The sequence below is a fragment of the Peromyscus californicus genome, unplaced genomic scaffold (genome assembly GCF_007827085.1).
Source record: "Peromyscus californicus insignis strain IS unplaced genomic scaffold, ASM782708v3 Scaffold_9__1_contigs__length_137607984, whole genome shotgun sequence".
Lineage (NCBI taxonomy): Eukaryota > Metazoa > Chordata > Mammalia > Rodentia > Cricetidae > Peromyscus > Peromyscus californicus.
The window spans coordinates 74,155,620-74,179,495 of NW_026294617.1; the positions used below are offsets into that span (position 1 = coordinate 74,155,620).

The following is a 23,876-nucleotide window of genomic DNA, read 5'->3' on the forward strand; positions in this document are numbered from 1 at the left end:
GTCTCTTAACTATAAAAGATGGGACAAGAATGCACGATGCTGCTGAGACCAGAGTGTACTCTGGAGGTTGAGACAAGCATTGTTTGTTTGTTTGTTTGTTTTGGAGACAGGGTTTCTCTGTGTAGCTTTGCGCCTTTCCTGGATCTCGCTCTGTAGACCAGGCTGGCCTCGAGCTCACAGAGATCCGCCTGCCTCTGCCTCCCGAGTGCTGGGATTAAAGGCGTGCGCCACCACCGCCCGGCGAGACAGGCCTCTCCAAACTTCAGCACCGGCCTGGGAACACACCGGGCCTCGTGTTTCAGACTTCCCTAAGATTAGTGGGGCTCAGACACTTCAGTCTCTTCCCTTAGGGGAAAACAAACTACCCCGCGCTCCAGCCAGGGCCGAGGGCGACTTTGCACGAGGCTGTGGACTGAGGTAAAGGCTGCTTCCGAAGGCAGCCCAGCCCTGGGGTTGGCGGGACCCCCATGTCCTCCCCCCACCCCCATCCCCACCCCGCCGCACACGTCCCTGCGCCACAGAACGTACAAAGCTTGGTTTAGCACTTGAATTTGCACTTGGGGAGCAATGTGATCCCCTGACGGTCGAGCGCTGCACCAAGACGGGCTGAGGGCGTCCGCTCCGCCCCGGGTGCCGGGACAGCTCCAGACCGTCTGCCCAGACACGAGTCAGGGCCCTAAGATGGCCGCGATCCCTTCCGGCCCCGCCCCTGCTGCCGGCCCCGCCCCTGCTGCCAGCCTTGGCCCGGAAGTGGAAGTAGTGACTGAGGTCAGAGGGCGGTGCCGCTGCTTAGAGACGGCGGGAGCCCTTTCGCCATGGCTGCCGGGCCGATCTCCGAACGAAATCAGGGTAATTGGGAGAGAAGAGCCCAGGATGGGCCCAGGGCGGGTGGAGGGCAGATCAGCGCCAGAGGCGCTTCCGCCGGGGTGGGAGACTAGACTCGGCCGGTGGGAGACCGACCTCTGCGGGCCGGGCCCGCGGGCCGGGTGCAGGCCGAGGCCTGTAAGGGGGGATGCTTCTAGATCCAGCTCCCTTATGTCCCCTGCCCCCACTGCCAAACAGACCAACAGAGCGCCACCGGGAAGGACAGCATCAGCAAGAACGCCCGATTAGACGTCAGCCTACTCTAGACTGGGCAGGCAGAGCGGGGTTCCGGGCTTTAGGTAGCGCTTCTTTTGTTTTCCTTTTAACTCCGACCCTGTTCGCACCTTCTGCCCCCTCGCTTTAGATGCCACGGTGTACGTGGGAGGTCTGGACGAGAAAGTCAGTGAACCGCTGCTGTGGGAGCTCTTTCTCCAGGCAGGGCCAGTGGTCAACACCCACATGCCAAAGGATAGAGTCACTGGCCAGCACCAAGGTGAGTATTTGGCAAGAAGTAACCCTGCATAGGGGTCACGGCCCCGGAAGGGTCTCAACGAGAGTCATAACTCTTGGAATGAGCCACCTAAAGGTTTCTTTCCCTTAAGCGTCAGTTCACAGCTTGTTTCTGGAGTGTTCTCTGAGCTCTAGGTTGAGGTTACTGGGACCGTTCTCACTTGAGGTGAGATTCTCCCATGTTGTTCTTTGTTTGGCGGCTAGTGAGTTAATGTTTCGTTTTGAATCTCTTCACCTGAGTAGTCCTCTTTTCTTCCGTTTCCCAGGCTATGGCTTTGTTGAGTTCTTGAGCGAGGAAGATGCTGACTATGCCATTAAGATTATGAACATGATCAAACTCTATGGGAAGCCGATACGGGTGAACAAGGCTTCAGCTCACAACAAAAACCTGGATGTAGGAGCCAACATTTTCATTGGGAACCTGGACCCAGAAATCGACGAGAAGCTGCTTTATGATACTTTCAGCGCCTTTGGGGTCATCTTACAAACCCCCAAGATTATGCGGGACCCCGACACTGGCAACTCCAAGGGTTATGCCTTCATTAATTTTGCTTCGTTTGATGCTTCGGATGCTGCGATTGAGGCCATGAATGGGCAGTACCTCTGCAACCGCCCTATCACTGTGTCTTACGCCTTCAAGAAGGACTCTAAGGGCGAGCGCCATGGCTCAGCAGCTGAACGACTTCTGGCAGCCCAGAACCCACTGTCCCAGGCTGACCGCCCTCATCAGCTGTTTGCAGATGCACCCCCTCCACCCTCTGCCCCCAACCCTGTGGTTTCATCCCTGGGTTCTGGGCTTCCTCCACCAGGTAAAGCTTTTAGTTTAAACTACACCAGGGAGGCCCTTGGGAGGGAGGGTCAGGAGGCAGAAAAACCACTGGAGTCAGTCGTTCAGTCAGTGACCAGTGAGAAAGGCGTGAGGCGTGGGGGTGGCAGTGAAGACGTTGGGTTTCCATGGGAGGCTGGGGTTCGTGCTGCAGGAGGCTGGCGCTCTGTAAGGTGGTCTTCCTCACCATGAACTCTCATTTTCTCTATAGGCATGCCTCCTCCTGGCTCCTTCCCACCTCCAGTGCCGCCTCCTGGAGCCCTCCCTCCTGGGATACCCCCAGCCATGCCCCCACCACCTATGCCACCTGGGGCTGGAGGACACGGGCCCCCGGCAGCAGGAACTCCAGGAGCTGGGCATCCCGGTCACGGGCATTCACATCCACACCCATTCCCACCGGGTGGGATGCCCCATCCAGGTAAGTGCTCTCTGCTGGGAAAAGGGGCTGAGCTTGCGGGGGTGGTTCTGTCCCTGTTTGTCCCGCTGCTCTTTGTCTTGGGTGGAAGTAGTCCAGAGTCCCCTCTCCTTCAGAAAGCGAACAGTACTTTGTATACTTCCGTGCTCCCCATTTTATCTCCATTTTTTACGTTTTCTGCAGAATAGCCTGTACTTAATGTTTTTTTCCTCTCAGCCTCTCCTCTGATTCCCAGGTAGTAGCCCAGTTGCCAAATCTCGCCGACATTTCTGCTGCTTTTTTTGTTTGTGTGTTTTGTTTTGTTTTCGGGACTTCTTGGTCCCGGACCCTAGCTGTTCTAGAACTTGATCTGTAGCCCAGGCTGGCCTTAAACTCAGATCCACCTGCCTCTGCCTCCCAAGTGCTGGGATTAAAGACATTGCCACCACTAACCAGCCATTTCTGCTTCGTAACTGCTGCTGTACATGTAACTAGCCACGTCTTCCCGTTTGAAATTCTTGTATTTTTCTGTTTTTTTTTTTTGATTCTCTGTGTTACTTAGCAACCTAGGCCAGCCCCTTTTTTCTGTCTGTAGATTTTATGTTGGTTCTCCTGTGTTTATCTTTGTGTTAAATGTACAGGTACTGATTCCTTCTGGGTCTCTAGTCCATGGTTCTTGACAGGCTAGACAAGGCTGCTGCTCAACCCACAGTTCAGTTTTCTCTCTCCTGCTACAACTTCTGTTGTAGCAGTTCACAGCTCGGGGAGTTTGTTGGTTTTGTCTTCCACCTGTGGATCTAACCCATGTTTCTGCCCTTTGCCACAACCAGCACCCTGCTCTACTGTACATACGCTTACTGTGGTAATCTCCTATCTCTTTGACTCTGATTTTCTGTCTTTGAGCTACTTTTACTGAGTAACTTTTCTAGGATCTTCATAGACTTTTCCTTAAAATTCTTCTGTTCTCTGTTACTGCAATTGCCATAGCAGTTGGTACTCAGGTTTCTCCTGATGGCCTAGTTATTGGTATTACAAACTTTGTGCCTGGAGCAGTTGATATCCACTCTCTTGTCCTTTTTTTGAGACAGGGTTTCTCTGTGTAGTTTTGGTGCCTCGAACTCACAGAGGTCCGCCTGGCTCTGCCTCCCGAGTGCTGGGGTTAAAGGTGTGCACCACCACCCGGCTCTCTCTTGTCCTCTTAAGGAATCCTTTTTTGGTGGTGATGGTGGTTTTGCGTTTACAATATATTCTTGGCTGGCCTGAAACACTCTGTAGAAAAGGCTAGTTTAAACTCACACAGATCTACCTGTTCCTGCCTCCCTAGTGCTGGGATTAAAAGTGTGCACTACCATGGCAGGCTAAAATTTTATTTTATTTTTTGTAATTTACTTTATATTGTTTTTTGAGCCAGAGTCTCATATGGCCCAGAACTTTGGTCTCAACTTTGCTAGGTAGCTAAGGTTGTTCAATTACGACTTCTGCCTCAGCCTTTGGCATACTGGGGAATGCAGGTGTGAGCTTCCTGAGACAGGGTTTCTCTGTAATAGCCCAGGCTAGCCTTGAACTTACAGAGATCCACCTGCCTCTGCCTCTTGAGTGCTGGGATCAAAGGTGTGCACCACCACTGCCCTGCTAGGAATTCTTACTGGTCTTTTAGAACTAAGCCTTTGCCCTTGGAGTATGACTGCCACCTTCCCAAGTCCTGTCACAGAGCAAAGATCTGCTTGTTGTGTGCTTTGCTGTTCGCATCTTATGCTCCAGTCACAGAAGAAGGAGGAGTGCACATTTCATTGTCTTTTCTTCACATGGAGAGAAAAGATATTTCTGATGTGCTAAACAAACTTGGAGGTAAATTAGCAGCATGCCTCCTGTAGCCGCCGCTGTCGGTCACCTTCAGACAAGTCCTGATTGAAAGGAATCAGGAAGGTGAAGAGCCTGCAGTGTTGGTGGGTTTTGCCGTTGAAAGGGTCAAGGACAGGGTCAGCCATGGTGTGATCTTCTTCATGTCCCTTGTCATTTTGTTGTTTTCTTTGCCCTGTGTCCCTTCTGTCTCTTTCTCTTTGTTTTCTTTTCATAGGGATGTCCCAGATGCAGCTGGCCCACCATGGCCCCCATGGCCTAGGACACCCCCATGCTGGGCCGCCAGGCTCTGGAGGGCAGCCACCACCCCGGCCACCTCCTGGAATGCCTCATCCTGGACCTCCTCCGATGGGCATGCCCCCTCGAGGGCCTCCTTTTGGATCTCCCATGGGTGAGTGGGTGCTAGCCCCTTTCTTATCCTTACCTATATTTACATGTGTGTGTGGGAGAGATGGAGACTCTGTAACCCAGGGTAACCTTGCCTCCTGCTCCTCCTGCCTCAGTGCCAGGAGGAGCCAGGGCATATGCCACCAAGCTGTGAGTTCTGGGTCTATTCTAGCAGCATTTTGTCATCGCCCTGTCCCAGGCCCTTTCTCTGATGTCTCCTGTTTCTTCTGCTCTTTATCTTATCCCTTACCGATCTCTCAGCTTCAACTGCTTCTTATTTTCACTTTTATTAACTCTTCTTTTGCTTCCTGCAGGTCATCCAGGTCCCATGCCTCCACACGGGATGCGAGGGCCTCCTCCACTGATGCCTCCTCATGGATACACCGGTCCTCCCAGACCTCCTCCCTATGGTTACCAGCGGGGGCCCCTCCCTCCACCCAGACCCACCCCACGGCCCCCAGTCCCACCTCGTGGTCCACTCCGGGGCCCACTTCCTCAGTAAACTACCGTCCTTTGTCTCCCTCCTAGTCCCCCCAGAATCTTCATTTCTTGGACCAAGCAGAGTCGCTGTAGCTAATGTCCTGACCCTCTCAGCAACTCTGTCCCCATTTCTATGTCATTTTTGTCCACAGGGGTTTTCTCTTCATCTTTGTTTTAAAATATTGGTCCTAATTGTTTTACACATGTATAGAGAAAATAAAATTCTACTTCTTGTTTATTCTTTGGTGAAGTAACTTCTAGAGAATTCAGGGTATTGTGGGAGGAGTGGTAGAAAAGAGGGAGTCTGTTTACATTGTAAAGGTTTTTCTGCGTGTGCTGCTGTTGCTGGACCACCAGACATCTTCACTAGAGCAGTTGTTTCCTGGAATATAGACCTTATCTCCTGGTTTATAACATGGAGACATTAGCAACAAGAACAAAATGTCTGGTGATATGTTAGCAAAAAGTAACATGCACAAGAGTATCTGTTGTAACACTATTTGGAGGTCAGTTGGGAAGTGTCAGGAAGGGGCGGGTGTCTGAACTGGTGAATCCACACACTAGAGCACTGTGCAGCTTTGAAACAACCAAGGGGGAGCTGGGAGATTAGCTTAGTGGTGGAGTGCATCCTTGGCATTTGTGAGGTCCTAGGCTCTGTCCTTGATGCCAGAGGGAAAAAGATATATTCTTGGGAAAGATGTGTAGTGTAGCATGAATCTTAAAAGTTCTTATTAATAAAATCAAACCCGAGGCCAGTTATTGGGGTCAATGCTGGTAGATCAGAGAGACAGAATAAGCCACAGCTACCTCACCTCGCCGGATCCTCAGCTGGTCTTGTCTCCTCTGCTGAATTGCTGCTCAAAAGCCTGAATGCTTAACCAGCCAAATGCTTCTAGTTTCTGGTCCTCATGCTTTATATATCTTTCTGCTTTCTACCACCACTCCCTGGGATTAAAGGCTTGCTTTCTGGGATTAAAGCCGTGATGAGTCACCATGCCTGGCTGTATCTTTGAACACATGGATTTCTGCCTCTGGAATGCTAGGATTAAAGGTGTGTGCTACCACTGCCTATCCTTTATGTTTAATATTGTGGCTGCTCTGTCTCTGACCCTAGATAAGTTTATTAGCATGCACAATATTTGGGGGACTACAATACCACAGTGTAGGTTGTAGTAAATGAAATTATATGTAACGTGCATTTATGTATTTATACAATGTGCCCATATATATGGTGTGCTGCTACCTTATCTAAGGGGTAGCACGTATGTGTGTTTGCCTATATTTAAAAATAGATGAACCAACCAATGGAAATCATCACTGGGAAGGTAGGGAACATGGAGGGAAGCTTTGTTTCTCTTTGGGAGGGCAGGGGGAGGTCTTTGTAACCCTTGCTGTCCTGGAACTCATGTAGACCAGGGTGGCCACCAACTCAGAGATACCTCCTGCCTTTGTGGGATTAAATACATGCACTACCATGCTCAGTTGAAGCTTCTTTACTGAGTGTACTATTAACATGCTTTTCATTTGGAGCCATATAAACGTCTTAAATAATAGCCGGGCAAAATGAGGAAGGACAATAAATGTTCATTTTCAGCATATGAGATTTCTATCTTATTCCTAATTTTATTCACATTGTTTCCACTCGTGTAACATTTTCCTGGTTCCTACAGAGGCTCTGTCTGCTAGTGGCGAGGATGCAAGCTCCACAAATGTTGCTGTCAGAACTGACACAAGACACAGTGACTGAAACGTGTTTTGGGAGCAGGAGAAAAGATATGTAACTTGGTTTGAAAGTTCAGGAAGACTTTCTTAGAAAAATAGTGATGGCTGAAGCTGGGCGGCAGTGGCGCATGCCTTTAATCCCAGCACTTGGGAGGCAGAGCCAGGTGGATCTCTGTGAGTTCTAAGGCTAGCCTGGTCTACAGAGTGAGTTCCAGGACAGGCACCAAAACTACACAGAGAAACCCTGTCTTGAAAAACCAAAAAGAAAAATAGCGATGTCTGAATGTAGTCTTTGGTTAAAGATGGTCTTAACTATCCAGCCATGGTGGTGCATGCCTTTAATCTATGCGTTTAGGAGGGTGGATCTCTGTGAGTTCAAAGCCAGCCTGGTCTGCATAGTGAGTTCTAGGACAACCAGGGCTACATGGAGAAACCCTGTCTCAAACTAAAAAGATGGTCGCCCTAACCCTAACCCAGGCGGCCTCAAAATGCTTTGTCTTCCTGGTCTGCCAGGAGAATGCTGGCATTAGGTGTTCCCCAGCTCCTGGCTGAGTTTTATCTTGAAAGGTGCGATTTTTGTCATGCAGAGAAGCGGGCACTGCACTAAGCTGTGTGTGTTGGAGGCTGGCTGAGGTCAGAGTCAGGTGGGGGGCTCCTGGAGGCGTCAGTGCTCCTCAGCTCTTCAAGTGGTGCAACGGAACCCTTCAAAACAACATTGAGGTAAAAGGGAGGATGCTACTTGAGCTGTGGGCTCTTGGCTCAGGAATTCTGCTGTCCTAGTTAGCATGGTTATCAGACATCAAGGTGGTAATGCGGACTAGGCATTAGTCAACTAGCTGGAGACAGATCTGGATTGGAGATGTAAATGTGGGAATTACCTAGACACAGTAGCAAAGCTGTGGGACTGCCTGATGAGAACAAGTAGAAACTCGGTACGATATGGAGGGTTCGGTACTGGTATCTTCAGCCTGGTACCAAGCCTGAAGAAACTGGAGTGTTAATGAATCCAGTTTAGGGAAGTGGGAAAGTGTAGGTGGTTAGTACATGATTTAAGTCTTCCCTCAATTTAAAAAGAAACTGTTTCCCTTTTTCCGTTTACATTTCAGGGGGGTGGAATCACCCCCTGAGTTATATCCCTGGCTATCTTTGCCTTTTATTTTGATACAGGGTCTCACTAAAGTGACCTTTAACTTATTCTGTAGCCCAGGCAGGCCTGGGACTTGTGATCCTCCTGCCTCAGCTTCCTGACTCTTGGGGACTATAGGCTTGCTCTATCACCCTTGACTAACAAGTACAGTATTTCTTCTGGGAAGCTAATAGGTCGGTGCGGAGTATGCAGAATCACTTTAAAGAGAAACAGCTTCCTGTCAGCAAGGCTTGGCTATAACCAAAGATGGGAAATAATGTATTTAAATTAAAAGATGTATTGACCTTAAGAAGTTTCATCAATGAAAGCCTAGTAAAGGGCAAGTTCCCGAGGCCCGTGTGCAGAGCTGTTCCGTGTAGCATCCTGGAAAGAGTCCTTCAGCCAGCAGATTTAGAGTAAGTACTTCTAGAGCTTTGGCAAGGCTTCCTGAGAGCTGGGGCAGAGAACTGTCGCCAGGTGAGTTTTGGGATTCATTGGCATCCTGCTGGGGATGGCCAGATGCCATTAAAGATACAAATCCTCTTGTTCAGTAGGTTCACTGTCAACTATACAACAGTGAGGATTTGCCTTTGGGGGAGAATGTACTGGACACAGCATTTCCAGTCTAGGTAAGAGGTAAGTGTTTTAGGGTAAACCAGTATCTTTTATGACTTTCAATAAATGTGAAATTTATTGACCCAAACATTTCCGAAGTCCAGCATTGGGTGCCACAAAACTTAGGTCCCCATTCCTATCACAGTAAATTTAACATGTCAAATGTCATCTGGGAAATCTCTCAGCACACAGACTTCTAGCCTTCGATATTTAAAATATCTCAACATTTAACCCACATTTAGCCAAGCAGACTCATATAGTATTACATCTACAAAAGACTTGATGTAGCACCTAGCCCCGAACACTCCATTTTCTAGACAAGAAACTTGAGGTTCAGAGAGGCAGGGGACTTGGCTAAAAGCCAACAGTGTATCAGAAGTAAAATCTGACACAGACCTTGGTCAGTGCTCTGTCCAAACAATCCTACCGTCTTACCTGGAGTGGACTGGTTCAGGGCGTATATCCTCAAGCCTCAAAGATGGTCACCAAGCGATAGCTCTTGGATCTGTCAGAGTCCAGGTTATCTGACAAGGACACGGGAAAGATACAAGAAAAAAAAGAGAACCCAAGCCAGTTCACTCCCTCTGGAGGGGGAGGGGTGCTGATCGATGGGATTTTTTTTTTTTTTTTTTGAATCACTGGAGTGGATGGGAAGAGAAATGTCCAGCTGGTCACACTTGCAAACAAACAAATCCCTTCTCGAGCACCGGCTTCTGCTAGCCGCAACTGAATGGAGAAGGAGGGGAGGAGGTCGGCCTTGTAGCTAAACAGTCTGGACTGGTTTTGGAGGAGACAGATGGCAGGGACCCAGGAGTCTCTGACTCTGGCTGTTGGGTACTGAGACCACACCTTGTTATCCCTGCTTTCACATAGCCCGGTGAACCTGGGCTCTGAGCGGTGGGCTTGAGAGGGTGGTTCTGGATTCCAGGGAGCAGGGTAGAAGGGGAGGGGGCTGTATTTAAGGCAGCAAGAGCGGCTGGTGCTGGGACTCCTGAGTTGTCACCTGGTTGGGGTGCTAAGGAGGGGGCTGCTTCGTTCATCACCCCCTTTTCCGTCTCCCCATTTGCTCCCCTAACCACTATTAGTGCCTTCCCTTGGTTTCTGTCATCTTTTGCTAGGAGGGAAGGGCTGGGAAAGGCTCATTTCCAGCTGTCGCCCTGACAATCCCCTCCAGTCCCTTCATCATCTTTTTTCCTGTGTCCTAAGTCCCCTCCCCATCCCTGTTTCTTTCGCCTACCCCCCCAGCAATGGTCTCTCCCGATGCTCACTGGCGCGGGGGAGGGGGGGTCGGAGGCGGGGCCGGAGCGCGTGCGGGGGGGCAGGTCTGCAGTGCCGCTTCCCCTGGTACGAGGAGCAGTCGCCGCCGCTGCCGCCTCAGCCCTGCGGCTGGAACCCCTCCCTCACCCGGGGACTCCCTGACCCCGGGAACCCAGCTCAGGTGAGACCCCTCTCCTCTCACCTCCACCCCGCCCAAGGCAGAAGCATCCTTGCCTAGCCTTGCAGCCATTTTATCTCGGATGCTTTGCTTCTGGGGAGGGCGACTGTCCCTGCTGTCGGGGTGAGGGTGGTGGTGGTGGTGGTATCAGTTTGGGGAATGGGCCGTTTATTTCAGTTTCTTTGAGAATCGACTTGAATAATAAATATATATATGTGCATATACACATATATGTATGTATAGACACAATACATTCATAGATACATGCATATATATATATACACACACACACACACACACACACACACACACACATATATGAGGATTTTTTTTCCTATCTTAGTCTAAGTCCCCATTACACTCTTTGGAGATAATAAAATGGTGATGGGGTTGTTAGGTAAGCTGGGGTTCCCTCAGACTCCAGTCCCCTCCTCACCTTGACGTTATGTTCTCCCTCACTCCACCCCTGCCCCCCCCCCAATGAAAAATGACCTTGGCTCGGGCCAGAGAATGGGTACTGCCTCTTGCCTGGCCTGGGGTGGGTTGGGGCAGAGGAGTAGGGTTGGTGCAGGATGGAAGGAATGATAGTGGAGAGACAGAGATGGGAAGCAGCCAGGTGGCGGGGCTTGGGGCTGGAGGCAATTACTGAGGGGGGCAGGGGAGGGGTGCAGAGTGATGCTGGGCACCTGTCCAGCGCAGGACCAGGGGCGGGAGCAACGGTACAATCAGTCCTAGGGCCTCCTGCCTGGTACCAGAGCTGAGGCGAGGTGAGGGTGGGGGGTCTCTAAGCCTGTGCATGGGGGGGGGGCATTCTTTCTGCATCTCTGGCCTCTCCGTGAGCATTCTCCTTCCTCCGTGTGCATTCTCAGCTGACACTGCCCCCCCCCCCCCCCCCCAACCCTCCCTCCACGGACAAAACTGGATGCTCCCATCTTCCAAACCCAGGGGTAGATGGTAGGGGTGAGGCTCAGCCTTGCTGGTCCTGTGGAGGGGTAGGAGGGTCAGTTCTCAAGCTGTGATGTAGGAGGGGCTCTCTGGAATCCCCCACAGCCTACCTTCTCTGACCCCTGTCCTTTTCCATGAGAACCTCTTGATAAATGGCTGCTTCTTAATGACCTTGTCACTTCTTAATGACCTGGGATAGGATGGGCTGAAAACCTGGGTGTCCCCCAAATCAAGGGCTTTGCTTAGGGGCCTGGTCTGACCTGAGCCGCTGTCCTGACAGGAACAGGTTTGCTTATGAGGTCTCTTCCATATGCCCTTTCTACCTTCTGCAGAAAATCTGGACACGTCTCTTCCGGTCAGGTGAAGTCAGTCAGCCTTACAGGACTTGGTAAAGCCCGGTCTGGTCTCCTTCCCCTCCACCTCCTGGTGCCGTCTCTCTTCCTCAGGCTCAGCCACTCTGTGCTGCTTTGCAGGCTAAATATAGCAGCACTTCCTCACCAGCTCAAAGAATTTGTCTTCTTTCTCTCTCCTGGGCTTCTTGGCCCTGGGGGAGCGGGCTGTTGAGCTCCCGTCTAGTGTTGGGGCTGTGGGAGCCTCTCCTACCTCCATAGTCACGTATGAGCGATACACAGGGTTGGGGAACAGCTCCTGGTCGGTCCAAAGGCTTCCTTCAGGGTCTGAGGGGCGGTCATGGTTGGGAAAGAAAGGCAAGGGATCAAAATTGCCTTGCACTGAGGATGCTTGGTCCCCGGACCGTGAAGAAAAGGTGACGTGGGGGGTCACTGCTCTGGTCACTGCTGGACAACAACTGCTTAGAGCTGTCCTTCCCAGTGCTCCATTTCTGAATGACATGGCATTATTTACCCCTTTCCACTAGCACACGTGTGTTCGTGTGTGTGTGTGTGTGTGTGTGTGTGTGTGTGTGTGTGTGTGTGTGACATTACTCAACGCTCTGGCTGGGTGGGAGGAGTGGGTAATTTTGGGGAATGATCTTGCTCAGAATCTAGGCCTGTGTCCTCTGTTGCCATGAAGGAGGTTATCTTATTCCTCCGTTTATGGGATGTCTTTTCTTTCTTCCTTTCTTTTTTTTTTTTTTTTTAAGGGGGAAGTCCTAGGCCCCCTTCATTCTCCACCAGCTGCCTACGCAATGTGGTATTTGTGGACTCTTTTTTCATTGACTCATGAAGAAACAGAGGGATTCAGGGGGATGAGGAAGGGAGACCCTGGAGGACCGAGGCACAGCTATAGGTCTGAGACACTCAACAGAAATGTGACCTCAACCAGTCATTTCTACCCCCAACCCACCGGTGAAAGGGGGGGTCTCTGTGTGACATTCTGAGGGAAGGGGGTAGCAGCTAGTTGTCTCTTCTTAGCTCATGATCTTCCTTTGTCCCTTTACCTGGGTTCCAAGTCTCCCTTTGGGGTCCTTATCCTGTTGGTCTACAAAGGATATAACTCATTCCAGCTGTTGGAATTAGTTTAAATAGAGAGTTCTTGGGAGGATCCTGGGCATCGACAACCAAGTCTGGACCTCTCTTGACTGCCCCTGCTTCGTTTACTCCTTTTCAATATAATAGGGAAGGAAGCAAACTAGTAGTCATAGAATATTACTGTGAGGTTAAGTTTCACAACTCCAAGGAACGGATTTCCCCAAGTTAATTATCATCAGGTTAAACAGAAGGACACGGAGGCTCGGGTAAATTGGGGCAACGTGCCCATCTGCAGTTAGCAAGTAGGGGGCGGGGACTTCAAATGTCATGTGCTTCGCATCCAACCAGCATTCTCCTTGATAGTGTCCCTTTTTGCCTTCACTCTAAAGAGCATGCAGAGGTTGCTCGGCCGAGGGCTCTTTGGGAGGGATCGTAGGGCATCTATCTCACGGTGTGCTTTCACCGCGGTGACACGAGAGCTGATGTTTCTCGTCACTTTTTCTGTGCCAGCTCCTGTGGTAAGCGTACATGCATTGAATCCCTAAACCCTCGCTTCCCTCTTTTAAGTGAGAGGGATCCAAGGCTTGGATATTCAGAAACATGTCATACTCTTGTAGTATGCCCAACCCAAGCCTATCTTCCTCGGCTGGCTGAGCTTTACCTATTAGGCTAAGCTGGGAGAAATCTCTCCTCAGGAGACCTCCAGGGACTGTGGAGACCCCACCTTTAGCTCCATCAGTGGAGTGAGGAACCTGGTCAGAGGGCTTGACCTCCCTGACATCGCCCTCAAGCTCTGTCCCAACCAGAACCCTTCAGCTGACTAGAGCAGGAGTTCTTGTTTCTCCTGGGTTTTCTTTGCAGCGGGTCTGAACTGGATGTGGCAGTGGTTAGTTAGGGAGGGGCAGACAGATGACTGACTCTGGAGCGAATCCTGTAGCTCTCCCCTCCAAGGTCTTAACGGGATTTGTGGGTTCAGTGGCCCTGTTGGCCCACACCACCACCCCTCTTCAATGGCTGGTGGCCTGAGGTGGAGGCACCACCTGTACCACATGGTCTAGGCCTGTCTCTGGGTTGAGAGGGGTTCCATCTTGGCCCTCCTTCAGTAGCCTAATGAACTTGCCTTTCTCTCTGTTTTCCAGGTCTCCAGAGGCTCCTAGAAGAGAAGTAGGCAGCCCTCCCTGAAATAGCTTGGCTCCTCGGTTTAACCTCTCCAACCTGGCGCCCCCTTCCCACCCCCTCCCCCTGTCCCCCCTCTCCCTCCCCCACTCCCCCTACTGAACTGGGTGCAGAACAAAGCTCTCCCCTTCCTGTACCCTTGGGGACCTCACTGGCCAGGCCCTAGTTCCTCTTACTCTGAGCCCAAAGATACCGGACCACATTTCATCTGGGGAGGGGGTCTTCTTGACCCCACAAGTCGTTGAGTAAAAGTCTGAAAAAGAGGCAGCGAGGGAGGGTAGATCAAGCGAGGTGCGCCCAAGCCCCATCATGGAAGAAGGCTTCCGAGACCGGGCAGCGTTCATCCGTGGGGCCAAAGACATCGCCAAGGAAGTCAAGAAGCACGCGGCCAAGAAAGTGGTGAAGGGCCTGGACAGGGTCCAGGATGAGTATTCGCGAAGGTCTTACTCCCGATTCGAGGAGGAAGATGATGACGATGACTTCCCGGCCCCTGCTGATGGCTATTACCGCGGAGAAGGGGCCCAGGATGAGGAGGAAGGCGGCGCTTCCAGCGATGCCACGGAGGGCCACGACGAGGATGACGAGATCTACGAGGGAGAATATCAGGGCATTCCCCGGGCAGAGTCTGGGGGCAAAGGCGAACGGATGGCAGATGGGGCACCCCTGGCTGGAGTGAGAGGGGGCTTGAGTGATGGGGAGGGTCCTCCTGGGGGCCGGGGGGAGGCGCAGCGGCGGAAAGATCGGGAAGAATTGGCTCAGCAGTATGAGACCATCCTCCGGGAGTGTGGTCATGGCCGCTTCCAGTGGACACTCTACTTCGTACTGGGTCTGGCGCTGATGGCCGATGGTGTGGAGGTCTTTGTCGTGGGCTTTGTACTGCCCAGTGCTGAGAAAGATATGTGCCTGTCTGACTCCAACAAAGGCATGCTAGGTAAGAGCCCTGTGAACACCCTGCTGCCGGGAACTGCCCAGGCCTTCCCAATAGCTGTGCAACATGTACCTAGAGGGCCCACGGATCCTCTGCAACCCCCCCCCCCCCCAAGACACCCTCTTCTGGAGGTTGAGTTCATGAAATTGTGTGTGAAAGAGGGAGTGAGTGTAAGCTGGGTTGGGGCTTTCACTAGTGTCTGAGTGGGTGGTAGTTTGCCTAACTGCGGGATCTGGCCCTGGTGGGTTGGGCTACTGTTGAGTGCATCTTCAAAGCCTTCCATCCTGTCCCTCAGTTAACTGCCCTCCCCTGCTGCAGAACAAAACAACAACAACTTTGAAATGCTTTGGTATACATGGGAAGGGTCTGTTTGGAGTGGTGTGGGTAGGGACAATTCAGACATGGGAGTGTCCAGGGACCGGGAATGTCTTTGATGGCCTTTCCGGACAGGGATCTAGAAGGAGGAGTCCCATAGGCTCACTGAGAAGTTATAGAGGGCTGGCTTTGCCATAAACAGGTCTCTCTCTTGGGGCTTGGTTTGGACATTGATAAAATGCAGAATTTGGAGATGATCTAAAAAAAATCAGTCCCAATTATGCTTTTTTGGAAAGAAACAGTACACTGGGGAATTTTAGGACCCTCAGTATTGGGACTAGAAGGATAAAGGAGAAACGTTGTATTGGAGCCCCTTTCCCAAAGAACAAGAGATCTCCTTCTTTGGGGGCGGGGGGACGCCAGGTGTGAAGTGAATGAACACCATTAGTCCCAGCACTCAGGAGGCAGAGGCTGGTGGATCTGTGAGTTTGAGGCCAGTCTAATCTACACAGTGAGTTCTGTTCTACCAGGTCAGCCTGGTCTACACAGTGAGTTCTGGGCCAGCCAGGGCTACACAGTGAGACACCATCTAAAGAACACAATTAAAAAACCACCAGACAGGCCGGGCGATGGTGGCGCAAGCCTTTAATCCCAGCACTCGGGAGGCAGAGCCAGGCGGATCTCTGTGAGTTCAAGGCTAGCCTGGGCTGGGCTACAGAGTGAGTTCCAGGAAAGGCGCAAAGCTACACAGAGAAACCCTGTCTCGAAAAAAACAATAAACAAACAAAAAACACCAGACAAATCAAACTGGGTAGAGTGGATGGGGGGGGGGGCATCTAGGAATCTAGGCAGATCCATTTCACTTCTAGGTGAGTTGGGGATGAATATTATGTGTGATCGAGGGAGGAAGAAGAGAAGAGGAGAGGGAGGAAGAGGGGCGTTAGGGAGAGGGAAGGAACGGGGTCGGGGGAGGAAAGTGAGGGAGGGTTTTTCTCACATATTTGCCTTCTTGCCTTTGAACCCCTGGTCTGCAGTGACGACTGTCCTTCCATCTTTGTTCACACACCACCCTCTCTCCCTCTCTGATCTCTGGGTAGACGTAGCTTCTAGAAGCTCCACAGAGCCACTGTGCTGCAGGAGGCTCAGCCCCCTACAGTGCTCAGCGGATGGGAGAGCCGAGGCGGATCTGCTCACGGGCCTCCGTTTCCTCCTCTCCGCAGGCCTCATTGTGTACCTGGGCATGATGGTGGGAGCCTTCCTCTGGGGAGGCCTGGCTGACCGGCTGGGTCGGAGACAGTGTCTGCTCATCTCGCTCTCAGTCAACAGCGTCTTCGCCTTCTTCTCGTCTTTCGTCCAGGGTTATGGCACTTTCCTCTTCTGTCGCCTCCTCTCTGGGGTTGGGTGAGTGTGTCCACCCTCAAAGACCCTGCTGCAGTGTGTGAATTGAGTGAATGGTCCCCTTCCCCACCCCCACCCCCATCTTCCGGCCAGCTGTGCCTGGCCAGGGCCTGCCTGATAACATGCAGAATACTCTGCCTGGTCCACCCCTGAGTCCTGCAGCTTAGCTCTAACTCTGCTTCTGAGGCTGTCTGCACAGAGGTCCAGGGCGCCTCGCCGCCTTGCCCTCTCCCAGCTCAGCCTTTTCCTGCCCTGAGACCTGCTTGCCTGTTTCCTGCCATCCCAAGAATGGTGACTGGTGGCAAGAAGAGCTTGTAGGACATGATGTATGAGATGGAGGTGGGGGCGGGGGCTGAGGACCCGGAGCACTGGGGTGGGGATTGGGATGATGGCTGTTTCCTAATGTTAATTTTTGAAATGTGCAGGATTGGCGGTTCCATCCCCATTGTCTTCTCGTATTTCTCGGAGTTCCTGGCCCAGGAGAAACGGGGGGAACATTTGAGCTGGCTCTGTATGTTCTGGATGATCGGTGGGGTGTACGCAGCTGCAATGGCCTGGGCCATCATTCCCCACTATGGTAAGCAGGGGTCCCCCAGACTCTCCATCCTCCCAGCTCTGCTGTGCTCCCTGTGACGGGAGCACTCAGCTTCCTGCTTCTCTGCTGACTCTGCGCCTGTCTGCCAGGGTGGAGTTTCCAGATGGGCTCAGCTTACCAGTTCCACAGCTGGAGGGTCTTTGTCCTCGTGTGTGCCTTTCCCTCGGTGTTTGCCATCGGGGCTCTGACCACGCAGCCAGAGAGTCCCCGCTTCTTCCTGGAGGTGAATGGATTGCTTCAGTGGGCTGGGGAGGGGATAAACATGCTGGCTGTGGGGTTGGTACACTGCTGTGACCGCTTTCTCCTTCATGTGCCCATAACTCGGGGCGGGGGGGCGGGGGGAGCTTTATCTGGTTTCCTTTGTCTTCAAATGTGTCTCCAGAGGGGTTTGGGGAGACCGGGAAACCTGCTCATCTATGGGTGGCTTAGGCTTCTGCAGGCCCAAGTTGGGATCCCCCCTTTACATCTCCCTTCCAGCCATACCTGACTGTGGCAGATTAGGATGTGTCTCCTCCTCTGACCACGGACCTGACCAACATGTCCCTCATCTTAGGCTTTTCCTTTCTGTTTTACTGGAGAAATCCCTAGGATCTATGCTGGCGTCCGTTCCCCTGCAGCCCCCCCAACTCTTGCTGTACCCCAGCTCGGGCTGATGTGTATCCCCAGAGACCAGGGTTGCAGGGAGCTGGGACTCCTTTTGTATTTGGGGATCTTAGCAGCCAGATGGAAGGGGCGGTTTCTGGAACACTGGGTCCGGAAGCCCTGAGTCGCATGTTGGGAATTACGTTTGTGGTTCCAGAATGGGAAGCATGACGAGGCCTGGATGGTGCTGAAGCAGGTTCATGACACCAACATGCGAGCCAAGGGCCATCCCGAGCGAGTCTTCTCAGTAAGCTACAGTTCTTCCTGCTCACCCCTACGGTCCCCTCTTGGGCCCTTTCTGGATGCGCATTTTTACCCTCAGACCACACTGCAGTTCAATGGTACTCCCAGGCACATGTCACCCCCTGCCTCCTGTCATGCTTCTGAGAGAAAGAGGCGCTTGGAGTGGGCTGGGGAAATAGTGTGTGACTGTGTGACAGCTCAGCCCTTCTCTTGCGCCCAGGTAACACACATTAAAACGATTCATCAGGAGGATGAATTGATTGAGATCCAGTCTGATACAGGGACCTGGTACCAGCGCTGGGGAGTCCGGGCTTTGAGCCTGGGGGGTCAGGTAATGGGGGACTGCGTGGTGGAGAGAGAGAAGGGAGCGGGAGAGGTGGAGCAGGGAGGGCTGGAGCCCGTGTGGTGGTGAAGGTGAACCGGGGGGGGGGGGGGGGGGGGGGGGGGGGGGGGGAGGTGGGAAGCAAAAAGACCTGGAGATCTGTGAGTGGAAGTCAGTGTGGCCACCTGTGGCCCTCACTGTGTCCCTTGTAGGTTTGGGGGAATTTCCTCTCCTGCTTCAGTCCGGAGTATCGGCGCATCACTCTAATGATGATGGGTGTATGGTTCACCATGTCGTTCAGGTGAGAGGGCGAATGTGTGGGCTGACGAGCGATGGGACTGGAGGTGAGGGGGCAAATGAGGAGGGGAGACGCTGTCTGTTCCCATCCTCTCGATCGATGCTTCCCCCAGGTTCTCTACTTAATGAATTCATCCAACTTGTAATTCAAGCCGACGGGCATCCCATTTTTATCCTGTGCAGACAATGTACTGGGATGAGTAGACATGTCCCAGTCCTTAGGGTTCATATTCTGTCAGGAAGAGATAAAACTAGCTGTTAAATCCATGTTCTGTCAGGAATAGATAAGACTAGCTGTGATGCCACAGTGAGGTGAGGGCATTGTGTTAGGGGGACACATGGGGCTTGGTGGGTGGGGATCTAAATCCTCAGAGAGAATGGGAATAAGACGGGGAAGGAAGAGGAGATACCTGGGAAGCAGAGTATCATGGGCAGCATAGAAAACCGTCAAGTCCCCAGAACATAGAAGGGGTGTTGTGAGATGAGGCAGGGGTGGGCACGCCCCTACACAGGCGGACTGTTCACCCAGCCCTCTGATGGGCTTCTGGTGTCTTATCTGCCCCATCTGACTCCACGCCTTTGATTCTCCAGCTACTACGGTCTGACTGTCTGGTTCCCCGACATGATCCGCCATCTCCAGGCTGTGGACTATGCAGCACGGACCAAAGTGTTCCCCGGGGAGCGCGTAGAGCACGTGACATTTAACTTCACGCTGGAAAACCAGATCCACCGAGGCGGGCAATACTTCAATGACAAGTATGTGGGGGCTTTTCAACGCCACTCTCCCCTGCCCCTTCTGCTTCCTGTCACTGATGAGTCTGAGTCCAAGACAAGGTGGTTTGGGGCAAAGCCCGTGTGTGCTCGGTGCTGATGATCTCTCTACTTCTAGGGGAGTAAGTCAGTGAAGGGGTGAGGCTGAGGGGGCGCGTCTCATCATCCTGGTCCTGCAGGTTCATCGGGCTGCGTCTGAAGTCAGTGTCCTTCGAGGACTCCCTGTTTGAGGAGTGTTACTTCGAAGACGTCACGTCCAGCAACACGTTCTTCCGTAACTGCACGTTCATCAACACCGTGTTCTATAACACTGGTAAGGTGGCCAGTGGGTGTCAGCTCAAGGACTGGAACCTGGATGAAGGGAGAAGGAGGCTTCCTCGTCCCCTAGCTCACAGTTCTCAAGCTGAGAGTCTCCTGGAGCCTTGGGGTTACTTACTGGCTACCCTCAGTGGTTGGGAAATATAATGAACATTGGGCATTTTGATCGACTATGAGGAAAATGTCCCATTTCTTTACCTTTAGCTGTAATTATGAAAGTTCAGTGAGGTAATGTCAATGTAATTTTGAAGAGGGTAACTGGGTTATTGGGGAAAAGGAAGACAATAAAAAGGGATATTTAATAAGGCCAGCAGCAGGGCTCCTGTTTGTAGCCAGCTCGGGAGGACAAAAGGACAAATAAGAGACAGAGACTAGTAAAGCCTCAGACACGCCGTGCTTCTTGAGTACGGTCTGCTGAAAAGATTGCTAGTTCCCATGGTGATCTTATCTGATGCTTTGCAACGAGTGCCAGGGACTGAGTGAGCTGCGAGCCCCCAACTGTTAACGTCCACAAACGCAGCCAATCCCTAAGCCATAACCCGCTTCGGTCTCACTGCCCGCTCTGTGTCTTGCCCTCCTAGACCTGTTTAAGTACAAGTTTGTGAACAGCCGTCTGGTGAACAGTACGTTCCTGCACAATAAGGAAGGGTGCCCACTAGACGTGACAGGGACGGGCGAGGGGGCCTACATGGTGTACTTCGTCAGCTTCTTGGGGACACTGGCTGTGCTTCCTGGAAACATCGTGTCTGCCCTGCTCATGGACAAGATTGGCAGGCTCAGGATGCTTGGTAAGGGGGTGAGGGCGGGGTGCCAGCTGATCAGCATCGAGGCCACTGCAGCTGGGGCAGGCTGTCCGAGAGCGTCTCACCTCCAGCCGTGGAAGAGATGGGCCAGAGAGCTTTTCCCCCTGTCATGTTTTGTTCAGGGGTGCTGCAAAATGGGGGTGGGCCTGGCATAGAAGTTACTCTAGGGGGTTAAAGAGAATGACAGGCAAGTCGATACAGACTTTGAGGTTATGGGTTCGAAATTCAGCTCCGCCACTTACCTTGGGGCAGGCTCTGCCCTTTGAGCTCTCCCCTGCAACATAGGAAATGAAAACAGCACCTCTCTCCGAGGGCTGATGCCTCAGAAAGGTCCATCTGAGTCGTCAAGTTACTTGTCTCTTAGTTGGTTGAAATGAACGGCTGCCGCTGTTACTGATATTAACAAACGCAGGCAGGGGTCGAGGTACCTTGGGAAACAGCTACCCAGGGTTGTCGCAAAGTGAGCTGGTCCAAGCTGGGCCATGGCTGGGTTTCATTGCTCTCTCTTCTGGCCCCAGCTGGTTCCAGTGTGATGTCCTGTGTCTCCTGCTTCTTCCTGTCCTTCGGGAACAGCGAGTCAGCCATGATCGCTCTGCTCTGCCTTTTTGGGGGGGTCAGCATTGCATCCTGGAACGCGCTGGACGTGCTGACTGTCGAACTCTACCCCTCGGACAAGAGGTAGTTTGGAGTGGGGTGGGGCAGGGGAGGAGGTTTAGGAGCTACAGGAGGGGAGAAGTGGGGTGAAGTGGGGGGCTGAATGGGAGGACTATCCTTAGGGGCAGGACACCCCCCCTCCCGCTGAGTTTCCCCAGCAGGTGGGAGCTTTTGCGCTTACTCCTTGTACTTCTGGCTACTGACCTCATGCTCCTGTCTCCTTTCTCTCTCTTCTCCTGGTTTGTCTGTATTCCCACCTGTCCCCGCACCTCTCCACCCTTCCTCCCCTCTCCTGAACGCTGCCTGCCATCTTTCCTCACTTCACTTTTTCACCTGCCTGTCTTCCTTCTCCTGGGCCCTGACTGCCACGTGGCTTGGCTCTGGGGCCTCCTGAGCAGGACCACGGCCTTTGGCTTCCTGAATGCTCTGTGCAAGCTGGCTGCAGTGCTGGGGATCAGCATCTTCACCTCCTTTGTGGGAATCACCAAGGCTGCTCCTATTCTCTTTGCCTCGGCTGCTCTTGCCCTTGGAAGCTCTCTGGCCCTGAAACTGCCTGAGACCCGGGGGCAGGTGCTGCAGTGAGGAGGGTCTCGGGGCTCTAGGGGTGGCAGGCACACTGTGAGACCAATAATTCCTTTTCTCCCTCCCCTGCCCTGCCGTCCTGACCCTCACTCCCCTGTGTTTGGTGTCTTAGCTGTGTGTGCCTGTGTGCATGTGTGTGACCCCGACGGGCAGGGTCTACAGGGAAGGTCCCCTCATCCCACGTTTGGGATGAGGCACTCCCCACCTGCTGCCACCCCTCAACTTTGCACAGGAGAAGGTTGAGCTGCACCCTTCTCTCCCCCAGTGTTCGTGGGGGGCCCTTGTTTCCCTGATCCGGGGGTTCCAGAACTTCTGCCTCCCCTTCATTCCCTCTGCCTAGGCCCTGGTGAACCACAGGTATGGAGTTATGTTGGGGGCTGAGGCTTGGACCAAAAGAACTTCTTGAATGGGAAGGGCCTTGGGTGCCCTCTAACCTCCCAAGGATGCTGGGGAGTAGCAATAAACCTCAGCCCTCTGGCCTCCATTTTCACCTCACTGCAGGCTACAGATATGAAGCCTGGATTTTATGGAATTAGTTTTCTGATTCTTATTTATATATAAGTTCTGAGGCAGCTTAGCAGGACTGTGTGTGTATGTGTGTGTGTGTATGTGTGTGTGTGTGCCATGGGGCAGGGGTACCACTATACTGCTCAAATCTAAGCCCAGGGTAGTAGTTTCAGTGAATACACACACAACATTGTTTTTATTACCTCCCAGAATCTTCCATGTTGGAGCTGGGAGGGAGAAGCCAGGCTGGGATGATAGTCCTGCAATCTAGGGAGACCTGGGGGCACCTGACAAGGCCTCACTCTCCTTCCTCCTCCAGAGAGGTTCCACCCACTAGCCACAGCCCTCCCACCTGACCTGATCTCACAGGCAGGAACCGGAGGAAAAAGGGAAAGAACCAGGCATAAGGTCAAACCAGCAGATCCAAAAGCACAAGGAGTTGGGGCAGGGGCAGGAAGCAGGGGTCCTCCTCAGCCCTTCTCAAAGAGGCTGGGCAGTGAGGGACCCCCAATGCAGGGACCAGAAGCCTCAGTTTCCCCATCTCGCTGTCCACAGAACAGCCTCTGTAGGTAGAGCTGCCCCCGTCCTACCCTACTGTGTGGCTGCTTTCTTTGGTACTCTCCCCCGACTCCCTCCGTAGCTGTGATGTGTTGTAGTTTTTAGCTGTTTGTAAAATGTTAAAAAGTTAAAAGGAAGTTAAAAATAACCACACAAAAAAAGAAAATTCCAAATTCACCCTTCTCGCGCTTCGTCCGGTGCCCTCGACCCTAAGGCCATTCCCTGATTTTGTAACACTGAACCAGGTGGTGACTGTGTAACTCTGGTGTCTGTGCTCAAAGGACTGCCTTCTCCTCCAGTGCCCAGTGTGCGAGTGTGTACCCCTCCTCACCATTCCGTGGCTGGACGTAGCCCTCTCCCTTACATCCCCGGGGGAGACACATCCACTTCCTTGTCTCCTTGGGAACCCTAAACCTGATTCATTGATGTGAAAAATGAAATGAAAAATACTGCTGAAAAATAAAGGGTACCAATCCTTAGAATTCAAAGTGGCTCTGTCCGCTTCTTGCACCTCCACTCACATTTAACTGCCCCCCCCCCCGACAGTCTGGAAGATAGTGTTGGGGAAACAATTCCATCTCCAAAGCCAAAATAAACAACCCCCTCTATTACTATTCTTGACGTGTGGAATAGGGTGCCTCAAATCCACGTTTTGTTTAAGAACCATTTATTTATGGGGGCTGGAAAGGCAGCTCTATGAGTTAAGAGCCCTTGTTACTCTTGCGAGAAGCAACAAAAACATGTATTCTATGTGCATGAGCCTTTTGCTTGCACATGGGTCTGTGTACCCATCAAGGCCAGAAGAGGGCATTAGATCCCCTGCAACTGGAGTTACAGTTGGTTGTGAGTCACCATGTGGGTGCTGGGAACCGAACCTGGATCCTTGGAAGAGCCGAAAGTGCTGCGCCATCTCTAGCCCCGTTTTAAGCCATGTCTTTTGGGAATTCCTACTGCCTGCAGCTTGCCCTGGATTCCTTCACTCTAGTCCATTGCTGCTTTAACCAAGATACATTACACTTTTTCTTTTTGTGAGACAAGTCCCTAGTTAGCCCTGAATGGCCTTGAATTCAGAGAGATCTGCCTGCTGCTCCTCGTGCTGGGATTAAAGGCATGCGCCACCACACAGGGCTCTGAAGCCTTCAGTAACCTTCTACTGCCCAAACAGGTCCCATC

General features: G+C 52.3%; 2 protein-coding genes and 1 non-coding gene across 4 annotated transcripts; all 3 read left to right on the plus strand.

Moving 5' to 3' along the window:
* Nucleotides 1-714: 714 nt before the first annotated feature.
* Sf3b4 (splicing factor 3b subunit 4) lies at nucleotides 715-5,559 on the plus strand. The gene is made up of 6 exons (XM_052730514.1): nucleotides 715-849; nucleotides 1,229-1,357; nucleotides 1,641-2,183; nucleotides 2,412-2,618; nucleotides 4,672-4,845; nucleotides 5,156-5,559. Exons 1-6 carry the CDS (start codon nucleotides 816-818, stop codon nucleotides 5,341-5,343), a joined length of 1,275 nt encoding a protein of 424 aa, XP_052586474.1. The 5' UTR covers nucleotides 715-815; the 3' UTR covers nucleotides 5,344-5,559.
* Nucleotides 4,373-4,497, plus strand: LOC128106813 (small nucleolar RNA SNORA19). Its single transcript, XR_008216860.1, has one exon. It is a non-coding gene; the product is annotated as a small nucleolar RNA SNORA19 (small nucleolar RNA).
* A 4,531-nt stretch (nucleotides 5,560-10,090) lies between the features above and the next one.
* On the plus strand, nucleotides 10,091-23,191 carry Sv2a (synaptic vesicle glycoprotein 2A). 2 transcript variants are annotated; one of them, XM_052730513.1, is made up of 14 exons: nucleotides 10,126-10,222; nucleotides 11,497-11,552; nucleotides 13,734-14,701; nucleotides 16,234-16,414; nucleotides 16,837-16,988; nucleotides 17,096-17,229; nucleotides 17,806-17,895; nucleotides 18,112-18,222; nucleotides 18,426-18,514; nucleotides 19,102-19,266; nucleotides 19,461-19,594; nucleotides 20,181-20,387; nucleotides 20,921-21,080; nucleotides 21,455-23,191. In XM_052730513.1, exons 3-14 carry the CDS (start codon nucleotides 14,080-14,082, stop codon nucleotides 21,636-21,638), a joined length of 2,229 nt encoding a protein of 742 aa, XP_052586473.1. In that variant the 5' UTR covers nucleotides 10,126-10,222; nucleotides 11,497-11,552; nucleotides 13,734-14,079; the 3' UTR covers nucleotides 21,639-23,191. The 2 variants fall into 2 exon arrangements, with proteins under 2 accessions (XP_052586472.1, XP_052586473.1); XM_052730512.1 differs by lacking the exon at nucleotides 11,497-11,552 and having other exon boundaries at nucleotides 10,091-10,222.
* The last annotated feature ends 685 nt before the right edge of the window (nucleotides 23,192-23,876 follow it).

Bases quoted from the DNA above. Each gene is read 5' to 3' on its own strand.
- Sv2a (XM_052730512.1), top strand. From the start codon at position 14,080: ATGGAAGAAGGCTTCCGAGACCGGGCAGCGTTCATCCGTGGGGCCAAA. The intron at 16,415-16,836 runs GTGAGTGTGTCC...TGAAATGTGCAG, and splicing joins CGCCTCCTCTCTGGGGTTGG to GATTGGCGGTTCCATCCCCA. The intron at 19,595-20,180 runs GTAAGGTGGCCA...TTGCCCTCCTAG, and splicing joins CACCGTGTTCTATAACACTG to ACCTGTTTAAGTACAAGTTT.
- Sf3b4 (XM_052730514.1), top strand. From the start codon at position 816: ATGGCTGCCGGGCCGATCTCCGAACGAAATCAGG. The intron at 2,619-4,671 runs GTAAGTGCTCTC...TTCTTTTCATAG, and splicing joins GGGTGGGATGCCCCATCCAG to GGATGTCCCAGATGCAGCTG. The intron at 4,846-5,155 runs GTGAGTGGGTGC...TGCTTCCTGCAG, and splicing joins TCCTTTTGGATCTCCCATGG to GTCATCCAGGTCCCATGCCT.